The sequence below is a fragment of the Telmatherina bonti genome, assembly GCF_933228915.1.
Source record: "Telmatherina bonti genome assembly, chromosome: 5".
Classification (NCBI taxonomy): Eukaryota; Metazoa; Chordata; class Actinopteri; order Atheriniformes; family Telmatherinidae; genus Telmatherina; species Telmatherina bonti.
Window position 1 is genome coordinate 13,282,645 of NC_136623.1, and position 13,596 is coordinate 13,296,240.

A 13,596-nucleotide genomic window follows, 5' to 3' on the forward strand; every position below is an offset into this window, starting at 1 on the left:
ATACTAACATAATCCTCTTGCTGTAACCAGGTTTCCGTAAGACAGAATAAATCAATGTGGTGATCACCTATCAAGTCATTGACTAATAAAGACTTATTTGGGAGGGATCTAATATTGAGTAGGCCACACTTTATTGTCTTATTTTCAGATTTTATTAGATCCATTGTTTTTATTTTTATGAGGTTTTCACGATTAACCCCAGAAGTGTTTTTGTGTTGTTTAATTCTTACTGCTGGGGAGTTGTATAAGGTCGGAATGGGGTTTTGGGTGGGCGGCAGCAGGTGGGAAGCTGCAGAAAAGTGTGTAGGACTACAATTCTGTAGGATACAAGTTCATTGCAAAGGTATTAGTTGTGTCACAATCATATTCCTGCATCACACGCAGCCTTTTTGAAATCATAGACGTGCCTGGAACACCTCACCAGGAAGGCGTCCAGGAGGCATCCTGACCGGATGCCAGAGCCACCTCAACTGGTTCCTCTCGATGCGGAGGAGCAGCGGCTCTACTCTGAGCCCCTCCCGGATGACCGAGCTCCACACCCTATATCTAAGGGTGAGCCCGGCCACCCTGCGGAGGAAACTCATTTCAGCCGTCTGTATACGAGACTCAGTTTAATTACTATCATTATTATTCAAATATTTTAGTGACATGCCAACAGTTGCTGTCATTCCAAAACTAACTGAACCACAGGAACTAGCAAAAGACATGCGATCACTTCCGTGAGTCTCGTGCTTATAGAAACACAAAACATCTGTCATTTTGACATTCAAGTAAGATTATAGTTGACAATTCCTTAAGTGCTTTAAATTCCATCACTATGACTTACCTCCATATTTGTGCTGTTTGTTAGTAGCGGGTTTGACTTTATCATGTCAAACTATTTATTTGATATATTAACTAAATTAACTGGATCCTGCTAAAAGTTCCAGGTTTCATGTAATCCTGATATAAAAACATGGTTTGTTCTTTTGGTAAATGTAAAATCTATTGGTTTATATTTAACTTTTGCATTTAAAAAAGTGATGCCAACAAAATTAACATTAGCCTAATTTTTATTTATGTATTTATTTATTTATTTATTTTAATTGGGTGCATCTAGAAATCACTTGTTTTCTGCATAGATAACAGTGTTGGGTAAAACATTCCAAGTTAAACCAAGCTTATATAAATTCCTATAAACTGTTTCAAATCAAAACAATGTCTAAGACCTGAATTGCAACTTTCACAGGATTAACAAGCCAAGAGATGAAAACAAAAACATTTCTAAAATATTTGCTATTACAAATGATTTAAGAAGTTTTTTTTTTCATTTATGGATGATAAATTCAGCTGTTTCTGTTTTTTTATGTTTGGTATTTATCTGTTTAACAGAGAGGAACTATTACAAATTGTCAAACAAGAAGACTTTACATTTACATATTTAACCCCTTACAGGGCAAATGACCATGTTTGATCACTAATTGAACTTATAGCATGCCTCTGCATGCTAGCCCATGAAATCACAGAACCACACTACGTTCTCTGCCACAATCATCAAAGATCAGGCTACATCCCGGCTACTTCATTGAGATCCATATTCAGCATAAAATCTAAAAAAGTACCTTCAGTACTGACCTCTAGCTGTTGTATCATTTGTGTTATTTAAGAAAAAAAATATTCAGGTTTTAAAGTCTTGTAATATACTCCAATATTGTACTAACACTATTGTCTGTGGTTCCAAGAATTTCAGATCGTGTCCTATAAAGGGTTCACAGCAGCAGAGGTTACAAGGTGGTTAACCAAGGAGATGCACTTTTATTCTGTGAATGTGAAATGTAAACCAAACCTAAATAAACATAATAAATAAAAAAATAAAAAAAATTCCAAGTCAACAAAAAAAGGAACTTATTCCTGTTCTTCACAAAATTTATGAGTGGCTCAACAAAGCATTCCTTCTGTTAAGCAGGATGATTGCCAGCAGTATCACCTCACTCATCAGAAAACTCTGCAGGATCAAGTGTTGATTCCACAGATTCTTTTGCATAGTAGTAGTGAACTTCTTGTCACTCCATCAGTGCAGCTGGCTGGCTCCAGGCCCAGATGATACCACAATCTCCTGATCAGAAGCAAGAAGGCATCAGAAGTGACAAGAGAGAAGCCACAAGAAGCTCGGCACCAGATGGCAAGAGATAAATGCAAGCCTAAACCTGCCTCTTACTTAAGTGACAGATAACAAACATAAAGAGGGCTTTGTCGGTACTTCACACTGAGGCAGGTAATGTATAGTAACTTTATGTGCTGTGGGGGGTTTTTCATGAGGGCAGGTTCATTTAGGAATAAATTTACACATCAAGCATTTGTGTTTGCCTTTGGTGTCACAATCATTTGTGAAGACAGAATTATCTATCTGCAAATTAAAGCTCTCATGAAAAGAGGGCAAAGTTATCACACAAATTAAGTCTACCTTCAATGTTAAAGCATTTTTTTTCCCTGAACTTGTGGAAATGGTTTTGTTGTTATTCAAGGCTTGTTGCAGATACACACCATTACTGTTCGCATGTGTTAAGAAGATTTCAGTTGTAGCATTAAGTGGAAAACACAACCAGAAGTATCTGGAAACTAAACAGAGTATGGGAATGTGAAGTTATCTTTTCAAATCTTTGCTTTCAGATCTTTATCTGACTGTGTGACTCTCATCCACGTGAAAAAGACATACTTCAGCTGGTAAGTGATTGGTTAGGGAGTGTCAGGCTTGTCAGTACATCACTCTGTTTTAAGGATAGTAAATTAATGTTGTGGGGGTTTTTTTTGTATTTGTCTACACAGGTTTGTACATTTTGTCCCAAGACTTGAGTAATTTCTTACAGATGAAAGCTGTTTAAGTGATTTTACTATTAATGTTTCTCAAATTAAGGTGGTGTTTCATAGAATAACGCCTGGATTGAGGATTTCACAAGCATTGGCTTGAAAAAATAAAGGTGCTTGAGTGAGTCACGTGTCGCACCACCTGCATTCATCAGTGTACTTCACTATACTGCATGTAATGTGAAAAATATCACAGAACAGGCCTTTAACCCATTCATACCTGAAACATGTCATTTATCTCTCCTGCTGCACACATGGCATCAACATTTTCAAAACACACAAATACAACTTTCAAAACTTTAAGTCTGAATGGGTTAAACAAACTACATATCATACATGTACTGAGATTATGGTGTATTAATATTACTGACAATTGCAAACAAATAAATGCAAGTACCATCCCACTACAGCTCAGATTCTGTTGACTTGCAGTTTTCTTTACAAAACAGATATTTGAAAGGTTATTATGAAACAGGTTGCATCGAGTGACAAACTCACCAATAATGTCGGTAATTGTACTGGGCCAAAAAAAAAAAAAACAACAACTTATTTTTCTTTAAAGCCTACTTGTTTGATACTTTTGTCTTCAGCTTGTTTTTCCACCTCTGGCTTGACTGTGATAAACCTGCATTCTTTCTCTAAACACAACCCTGAAAGTTGCAGAAGTTACACAAAGGAGAGCAAATGAATGAATTCTGGTCCCATGGTACCTCTTCTACTGATGTGTTCAATGAATGTTTGCTAAAGCAAAGAATGCAAAACAGCTTTCAGGTACAAGCTGCCTTTTTAAAATGTACTTTGTGTGCTTACAAGGTTACAAGGCCAAATCCTGCTCCATTTACTCTCTCAAACCCTGTCTAAGGTATTCAAAGACAACAAAGGGTACCCGTATTTTCCACTGTGAAATGCGAGGGGCGCCAAGGTCTCTGACACTTAAAAACTGTCATTTTCAGCATTAGAGTTCAGGAGCAGGAGCATTTTGCAAAATGTTAAAAATCTTTCAGGGCTTGCATGTCTTTACAGGAGTGAGAGAGGTGGAAATGTCAGCCAGCACATACCTTAACTCATGTGGCTCCCTCATGACCCCACCAAATGTCACAACTTCTGTCAGCATGGTTACGCTCTACTGCCACACTATCATGCATACTGATACTACATCAGGGATGCAGGCAGACCAGCTCGCTCTCATATCAGCCTCATCTGTAGGTGGGTGGGAAGAACTTTTAGTCATTTACCACTTTTATCACGAGTGACAACCTACAGAACAATCTGTCTGCTCCAAAGATAGGCAGTAAAGCTTTGAAGAAACATTTGCTCCTTTTCTTAATCATCTAGTTTGAAAAGTAAAATATATACCAGACCAATATTAAAAATGTTTTAAAACTTCTACAGTTCCTCAAGTGCAACTTCCAGGGCAACAACAACAACAAATGCATTAATCAAATGGAAATGAGGCGTCACTGTGCTATAGGGAGTGTTCACCTGCAGGCTGAAAAGTAACGTTCAACAGCTGCAGAGAGCAGAGGAATGGGAAATCAGTCAAACAGGGAAACCAGAAGACATAGAGATGAATGATCTGTTTTAATTAAGTAAAAACATATGGCTTTCTGATATTCTGAACGTTCACTTTATTCAAAGTTCAAAGAAATGTCTCAGCTAGAACTTGAACTCAGCTGTTTGTCGGACACGTGAACAGCAGAGGGTGATGTTTCTGCTTATTCACAAAGATATTAAATTAAGTACAGAGGAAGAAAAAATAAACAGGAGGTTCATGTCCGCAACCTGAGAGTACATTAGTTTCAAATCGAAAAAGATATTTTAAACTTCAAGCACACTATAAACATTGTAATCTCCCATTAGTGAACAAGTCAGAATGCAAGTACTTCTAGAAAACTTTTAATGTTATATTTATAATACAATTAAAAACTGAAATATTCATCTAATACATATAGCTACAGACATTTATGTTCATTTTTTTCTCCCAGAACAGCTTATGTCACCCAGGGGTCAGACAGGTGGTCAGGGCAGCATGTGGCCACCTCTGAAATCGGATCCGACGCCCCTGATGCCACTTCATTCGACTGAAAGGCAGCTGGAAAAAGGGAGAAATATCTTTACAGACATGAATGGATCTCCAAAATCCCTACACCAGACTGGACTACATTTAAAGTGATTTCATTACAGGCTCAAGGGGGTGGGATGGGGGAGCAGACTGACAAACAAGGGGAACAGTCCAAATTTACTGTCGCCCTGGTGAGATGCGACAAACAGCTGCGACAGCCGCAGTCTCACACTGTTAACTCCACAAAAGAAAAAAGCAACACTGGGTTCATCCTATTTTACAAACATGGAAACAGCCTGGTGAATATCATCATTTGGTGGTGGACCTCAAGGCTCCAGAAAAATTAATGTTCAACTTGATCAGTCACTGAAACCGTCAATGATTAGTTGTCTAGTCATGTGACAGTGACCAAAGTTTTTCAACTTTCTTGTATCATTTCGCAAGCACCTGTGTGCATGTCTACGTGAAACAGGGCGAAAGTTCACATAATGAATGCCGACTGTTTTTTGGCTGGAAGACGGCAGTGATTTTCATCACGCAACTTCCATAGAAAATCGATGGGGAAGAAGTGACATCACCATCGCCATTAGGCATCATCCTTCAGAATTTTTTACATTCAGCTGTGCATTTCCAGAGGATATATTTCTGTGCAAGTGCAACTAGTAGGATTATGAAAGGCTCTTAAGCTGATGTTAGCCTGAAATTATGTAGCACTGCAAATTTAGGTATACGGTTAGCGTTAGGTGTATTTCTGGAGCGGCTATTTAGGGACTACACGTCAATTGAGTGTATCAAGATTTCCACTGTGAAGCTGAAAATAAACTATGAAGAAAGTAAGCTACAAAATGAAAATGGGGACAAATATAGTGTGTAACCAGTCCTAATTTGCATAGGAACATAAAAGAATGAAGACAAAGGAAGATACTTCTGACTTCTTTGTAAAGAGAAAGGCCACAGTTCAGGTTCAGAGCTCAACACAAGTCAACACATGTCATTGTAGACAGACACAAGGATCCACTGCCATCAGTAGACAGTGAGCTGGAGCTGCCAGGGGAGGAGCCACAAAGTGTGCCTCAAAAAATTTTTGCAGAAAGGGTTATTTTGACAAGCAAAACTTACCTTTATATGAACCTTTGAGAAGATGCTGCAAATATTTCCACTTGACAATTCAAATTATTACTTTGTATTTTTTTTATTTGTAATTTCTGTCTACTGTGTATAACAGGAGTGTAAGCAAGTGTGTGTGTTAGTAAGGAATAAATTAATATCCATTCATGGAGTTATAGTTAACACTTTTTTTTTCATTTGACAAACATGTTATGAAAAGAGTAAATTAAAAAAAAAAAAAAAAAAAAAAAAAAAAAAACAGCACGGTTTTAGTATCCGGATCGAGCTGTGCAGGAACAGTTGGCTGTTGTCACCTTGAGGTGTTTGTTCGAATACTAATTGGAGACCAAGAAAGACTTCCATTGATGACAAACCACAATGGGAAAGCAACACAAGCAAAAACAGAGGAATCCTATTATTGCATCTTTTTTCCACATTGGAAGGCGTTTGTGTGTCCACCGCCTGCTGTCACTGCGTGGAGACTGGGATGATCTTTACAATGCTGCCCTTGTGCCCGGGAGCCATGGTGGCAGAGGAAACTAGATCCAACACAGCATCCTCTTCCATTGACCTTGGAACCATGTAGGCAGCAACAAAGATGACTGAATACACACTGTAGCGCTCTTTGGCAACAGCCCTCTGGGAAAGGTTAGAAAACACAGACGAGCTTGTTGTCTGCAGAGATGTCTCACCGCTGGAAGTGTTTCACGGTACAATGCTGTTTAAAGGCAGGCATGAATATAAATTGGTAACAGCAGGTAGATGTAAAAAAATACAACCATACCTAATAATTTTCTTTGTAGAGCAATATTTCACATGAAGGTTAGTATATTTCTGTTCTACTTGCTTAGAGGCCTTCATTGTACTTTACTGTTTACAACATTGTTTTACAACTAATGAACTTCAACTTCTTTTTTGTTTTTTGTTTTTTTTTATCAATATTTTAAAAACAGAACAGAGAAAGTTTTACCACATACATATAGGTAAACAAATCTTTTATGTTGCAATTTTGAAGGAAAATGGCCACTAAGCTGTTTTTAAAGCTGTTTAAGGACTTTATTGCATTGTTTCTCAAAAACAGTCACTACAGGGGAGTTTATTAGATAAGGCCTATGTTTTTATTCTTGTATGGTATGCCATTATTTATTTCCAAGATTGTCTTTTTTAATCACATTGAATTAAGTGGGAAAAAACATTATTGGTTTAAAGTCACTGTCATCATCTCTGCTGCCTGCCTGTATGCCTGAGTTTTTCATTTTAACTAACAAAATTAATCTGCAACATGGAGAAAATTGTCAACAATGAACATAAGATGACGATGCTTTGCAACCCAGCCAAGATAACCTTCATGTTTAGTTTATATTTTGCAATTAGCTTGGGTTTGTTTTTATTTTACCAACTTCTCATGGTCTATATTATCTGTTTGGTTATTCCATTGCTGATTGCCCCTGCAATCAAATTGATCTTTTTTAATCTATTAGTCAAATTAGTGATTTAGTGATTTGATTTGTATAACCTTTTACAGAAACCCAAACAGAGACATGATAATTATATAAAATCCATACATAAAAACATAAGAATTAAAATGATAAATTAAAACACTGATGGAAATTGCCACGGTGCTGCAGGGTATTTAGGGTGTTCTACAGGTACATACAAAGGACAAAATAAGCATAATAAATTACACCTAAAACAAAACTACCCTGGTCAGGATGAAATGCCAATCTAAAAAGGTGGGTCTTGAGATTCAATTTAAAATATCAAATATCAACAGTCTAAAAACAGGAACATACTGATTTTAGACATTTTTTAACCCACTGAAGCTGAAGCTTCTTTATGTGTCAGTGAGATTTATTGACAGAATATAGGTTCCACTTAAAACCTGATATAAAGAATACTTTTTTTTTTTTTTCAATTATTGACATGGTTATTTTGTTGCTTCACAGATATATATTTTCAGACAGACTTTTATAGAAAAATTAATAAAACAATGAAAAAACGCATTTTTCAAAGCTAATAACTAATCAATTGAGGCAGCACTAAATCATATTTTTTATTAATAGAAATTATTGCCTCTGTCAAAGGACTTTAGAGAAAAAGAAAAGCTTTGTCTGTCGGACAACATCTTTATAGAAGCAGGTTGGGTCAGAGTTAACCAACATTGATGGATGACAAAACCAGCTTCCAAGTTCATCAGGTTGCTTGATGCCAGATTAGTCTGCTGGGTCAGAACTGATCCAAGACATAAGCCAAGCAAGCGGCCGTTAGTGGCCTCTACAAATGTCAATGTCAGATCGGTCTTGTATTGGGTCACTCAGACATTTCCTTGCTGAACTGCAAACAGTTGTTACACTCCAAAGCTCTCCAGCTGATCTCATTTGCTGTGTATTAATTAATTGAAAGTTTATCAATTGTGGTTTTATTTTCTATTTGTCTCATTTTCAAGAAACGCAAACTGGAAAATGGAAACAAAGCCTGAGATTGTCAGACATGGTCATTAACATCTGGAGCAGAGAGGACAACAGCCCTGTTTACACACTGCTGATCACAGAGAGGACCATATGACTGGAGTGAGGAGAGACGGGGGTGAAATGGAGAGACAGCTGACAGCTGAACACCGAGTGTGGTCAGAGGAACTAATGGCGATAGAGTGGACACAAGTAAAGTTGTGATTTATCCAGGAGCTTCCTGATTGGACACCGACAGAAAACGTGATTATGTTGGTCTGTACTGGAGGGTGACTGGAAAATTGCATCATCTCAAATTTACAGGTCTGCAAAATTCAAACAAATTGAAAATATTATTTAGTATTACTTTGATGCTGATTAACTACAATTTCTCCTGAATAAGAATTTGTTGAATGATTTTAAGTGGAGGAGTTGTGCGTAACTGGATTTGTGCAACAGACTGAATTGAAGACTTCTGTTTTGTGTTTTTTCATGGATTTCAGGAACAAGAAAAATGGCCTTCGTCATCATGAACTGCGCTGTGATTCTTTTCTTAACATCAAGCTACTTCACTTGGTCCTTAGCTCTGTATGCCCACAACAGAGCAGGTAGAGTCCCAACAGTGACATGTCTTTCAGAAAGGTTTTATTGAATATCAGAGCTCTGACTTTAATAAGAATCTGTTGGTATTATTAACTTAAACTGGGTGACGACAGAGTACATACCAAGTCTGTCCTGTGATTTGTATTATTTGTGTCATTTGAGTCACACAACTTAGAACAAGGCTCAGCTTTGACCCAAACATTCAGTTCCTCAGGCGACAACTCCAGCGGCTTCTCTGATATTAATTTAATCTTTCGCCTGCAACACATTCAGGTCGGATTTAATGAGAACTGAGGACAAACACTGTATTGAAATAGGGCTGAATGAACTTTTCCTTTGCCCACTTAGGACCTGGTTTATGGGAGTGGTTGTTTTAAGTTAGGTGGTGATGTGAGCTCTGGTTAATAGCGCATGTGTTTTAGACATTCATTCATTCATTCATTCATTGCCTGTTCCGCTTAGTCTGATTAAGGGTCACGGGTGAGTGGGAGCCTACACCCTGGACAGATCGTTAGTCCATTTCAGGGTGGTTTTTTTTTATTGATAAACAGAATGTGGCTACAAGGAAATGCAGCATGAGGAAAGAAATTGATTAATTTATACATAAGTAATATTAGAAAGTTTACCTCTGATGTCCATTTCAACATAAATACTTTCTTAACAAAAGGTCATTGTCACTTAAAGTCTGAAAAATAGGAAAAATGGATTTGGACACAATGAAGTAATTGTAAGATGTCCAAATGTTAGGCTATATCTTTGGTCAGTGGATTTAATTTCTGATTTCTTCATCGCTTTAATGATTTGGGTAATTGTAATTATTTTAATGAATCATAAATCAAAACATAAATATGTGTGCTTGTTTTCTGTAGCCAAGTTGAAATCTTCTAAATGTATGTAGAGATTAAATAATACACAGCTTTATCTTCTCTGCTTCAACCAATGGCAGCTTAACAACCACTAAACACAACAAAATACGCCCTAAACGCCAAGAAGCTATCTAGCATGCTAGCAAACCACTTCAAAATCCCAAATTCTCTTTTTTTTTATGATAAAATAGCTTTGATGTGTCAAGATAATGGAGAGAATAAATTTGTGATCCCAAGAAAAATAGAAATTTAAATGGCTTCTATAAAATGTAATATTGCTGTCAAAGGTGTTTTTATGAAATAAGGGATGCATCTTTACACAAAACATACTGCTCATAATGACCATGCTTCCCTCAGAGATTAATAAAGTTTATTTATTCATCAGTGCTTCATGTAATGATAGAAATTTGAAGATTTTGACCTGAAAAAATGTGTAAAACTGCTGCAACAATGCTCCGAGCCACAGATTATTACTGCCAGTCTTTCTGGAAACAGCAATGTATACAGAGCAAATAACAAACAACTGGTCTTGATCAGACTTTGTCGTTTCACTCACAGTACCTGCTCCCAAGAAGCTGCAGTATCTTCTTGAGCCACCTGTGTATGCAGAGGTTGTCGGCCGAAGGGGAGACAACGTCACCTTACCATGTATCCTCAGAATCAAACCTAGTCATTACAAGATAAAATGGACAAAGCTGGAACCTGAACATGTGGGGCATGAGAACATCATCATGATATCAAATGCAAAAGCCTTCAAGCCATACGGCCATCTTGGACCGAGGGCTTCTCTCCGGAAGGCTCACCCCATGGACGCCTCTTTGCAACTCAACCATCTTGAGCTGGAAGATGGCGGCACGTATCGCTGTGAGCTGATAAATGGCATAGAGGATGAAAATGTTGCCATTATTTTGAGGATTGAAGGTAATTAAAGCATGTCTCATAAGTGCAGATGATGTCAAATTTACATTGGAAAAGTTGTCCCGCCTGTAGGGTCTTTCTTGTCGGGGGTATGGGAATGCAAACTCCTGTTTCACTCCTGTTTTTAGGTGTGATTTTTCCATATCAAAGTAAAAGTGGTCGCTACAAATTAACGTTCTATGAAGCTAAAGAGGCTTGTGCTGAGCAGGACGCTACAATAGCTACTTATAACCAGCTCTACAGAGGTACCACACCATCTACAAACATTTGTCTCCAAACATGAAATGGTGCATGTGTTGATCCGTTCTCTCACTTTTCCTCCCTGCAGCCTGGACTGAGGGTCTGGACTGGTGTAATGCAGGTTGGCTTCACGATGGAACCGTCCACTACCCGATCATTCATCCCCGGCCAGTCTGTGGAGGAGGGTTGCTCCCAGGAATTCGCAGTTATGGTCCAAAAGATAGGAATCGTGATCGGTTTGATGCTTTCTGCTTCACCTCACACACATCTGGTAAGCTTGGAAGCAAACATGGCTTTAGGTAGCCCCTCTGAATGCATGAAGGGGAAATTAGAGATCATACATATGCACAGCATAAGTACAACATCTCAGCTACAAGAGCCCAGTGTAACCCTACCTTAACTAATTGTGATGCTTTGTGGGTGGCTTTAAAGGTTTTAAATAGCTGTGTATTACGTTAAAGCATGTGTTGAAATAAAAATAAAAGTTCTCACACCGGAACAGCTTATTCCAAACCCACCAATCAAACCTGCAAAACAGGCTAGTTTTTTGGTTGTTCTGCAACACATTTCTGTATGTAGCTGTGGTTTCTATAAAATGCAATGCATTTATCACCATGACATTTAGTGCTTGTCATCTGCTGGCAGGTCCCGATTAGCTGGTTTTTCAGTCCTGTTGGACATTTCTGTAAGATTTACACGTAGCGTATTAAACACCAAAACTGAATGACAAAACTTGGAATTGGCATTTAACTATAATATTATCCTATGTATGGTTTGGTAGAGCAAATTTTACAGTCACTACAATCAAGATAAATCTGCCTGAGCCAACTCTATGACTTGGTTTTAGTATGTAATGCCAAAATTAGGTATGTTAGCCCATTACTAGTTCTTGTTTTGATAACTTAATAAACCAAAGAAGCAAGAAAAATTACACTACAATCATTTTGATCAATTGTGTAAATGGTACAAATCCAAAAAAAAGCTGTTTTTTTGTTGGTTTCTTTTGTTTTGTTTTGCTTTTTTTCAAAAAAATTTTGTTAAAGGGCCAAATAAAGACCTCAGGTTTAGAGTACTTGACTTTTCTTCCCAGTTTTTCTTAGGTTTCCATAGGGATCCACATTTATCTAATCTTCTGTTTGATGAAAAGCAACCTTGCAAAACTACATAACTGTGTTGTGAATGATTTCAATAATCTAGGAAAATCCAATAAATTCACCACTGTAAGGCTCTGTCAAACAGTAGTTTAGTGGTGTTTAAGTGAGTGTGATTGTCAGCTCTGTAGCAACAGGCTGACCTTTGGTTGCTCCCATGTGACATCAGGTTGACAGCGGACATTTGTCACAATGTGATTTTAACAAATCCATCAACTGGAAACGTTTGGCTTTGAAAATTCTCACAAAAGTCTTAAAAATGAGCCAAACAAGTTTGAACATTTCAAACCAAACATATTTCAACTTTTGCAAGTTTTAAATGGTTACATCAGCATTTTAATGAGTCTGCTTTCTGTGAATATTTCCTGCACTCACAGGCTCTGTCTTCTACATATCGGGATCTTTCTCCTTCGAGCAGGCAGTCTATGCTTGCAAACGCCAGGGATCTGAGATAGCATTGGTCGGGCAGCTTTACGCTGCATGGCACTTCCAAAACTACGACCAGTGTAATGGAGGATGGTTGAAGGACGGCAGTGTGCGGTTTCCCATCAGCAACCCCAGGAAACGCTGCGGAGGCATCCCTGAGGCAGGGGTGCGCTCACTTGGATTCCCCAACAGGACGACACATCTTTATGGAGCCTATTGCTATAGGTAGCCTAAATGACCAAACCAATCAGCGTGTAAAAATTCCCAAAAACCCAAGAAACAAAAAGTTCTCTCCTGTATCAAGCATTTTGCAGAAATATTTACTTTTCAAACCATTCAAAAAAGAAAATGATAATTCAAGTTTTAAGTTATAAACACTTAATGACAAATGGGGGCTGATTTTTCATTATTGGAAGTGTTTAAAAATGACAACCTGTTGGGATCAGGGGTATAATTTGCAGATTGAAACATGATCCATATGCACAATCATCTCTCTCGTAACTTGGAATAGCTGCTGGTGTGTCCATTTCATGTAACGGTGACCTGCATGTTGTGACCTCATTCGAAGCAGCCAACACTTACATTCCAGCTGCACTAGTTTATCTGTAAATTCATTGCTTGTGCTTTAATTTACTCAATAAAGATGTGTCTAAATACCACTGGTTTTTGATCAGCTGATAAAAAATAAGTTTTTGTAATGTGTTGTGGAATTATAGAAAAGTACAACTAAAATAAGCCCTGCGATGGACTGGCGACATGTCCAGGGTGTACCCTGCCGCTCATATGCTAATTGCCTGTATAGGCTCCAGCTTTCCTGCAACCCTGAATTCGACTAATAGCCAAACTGATTTCCAGTGGGTGTTGTGTCTATATAAGAATTTTGTCATGTTTTTACATTTCACAAAAAACCCTTGTAGGATAAAAAACAAGTC

The 13,596-nt window shown here is 37.8% G+C and overlaps 1 protein-coding gene across 1 annotated transcript; it reads left to right on the forward strand.

The window, feature by feature from the left end:
* Positions 1 to 8,974: 8,974 nt before the first annotated feature.
* On the forward strand, positions 8,975 to 12,893 carry hapln2 (hyaluronan and proteoglycan link protein 2; the record flags this gene model as incomplete). The annotated part of the gene is made up of 5 exons (XM_079240582.1): positions 8,975 to 9,068; positions 10,488 to 10,850; positions 10,976 to 11,092; positions 11,176 to 11,358; positions 12,616 to 12,893. 5 exons carry the CDS (start codon positions 8,975 to 8,977, stop codon positions 12,891 to 12,893), a joined length of 1,035 nt encoding a protein of 344 aa, XP_079096708.1.
* Positions 12,894 to 13,596: the final 703 nt, after the last annotated feature.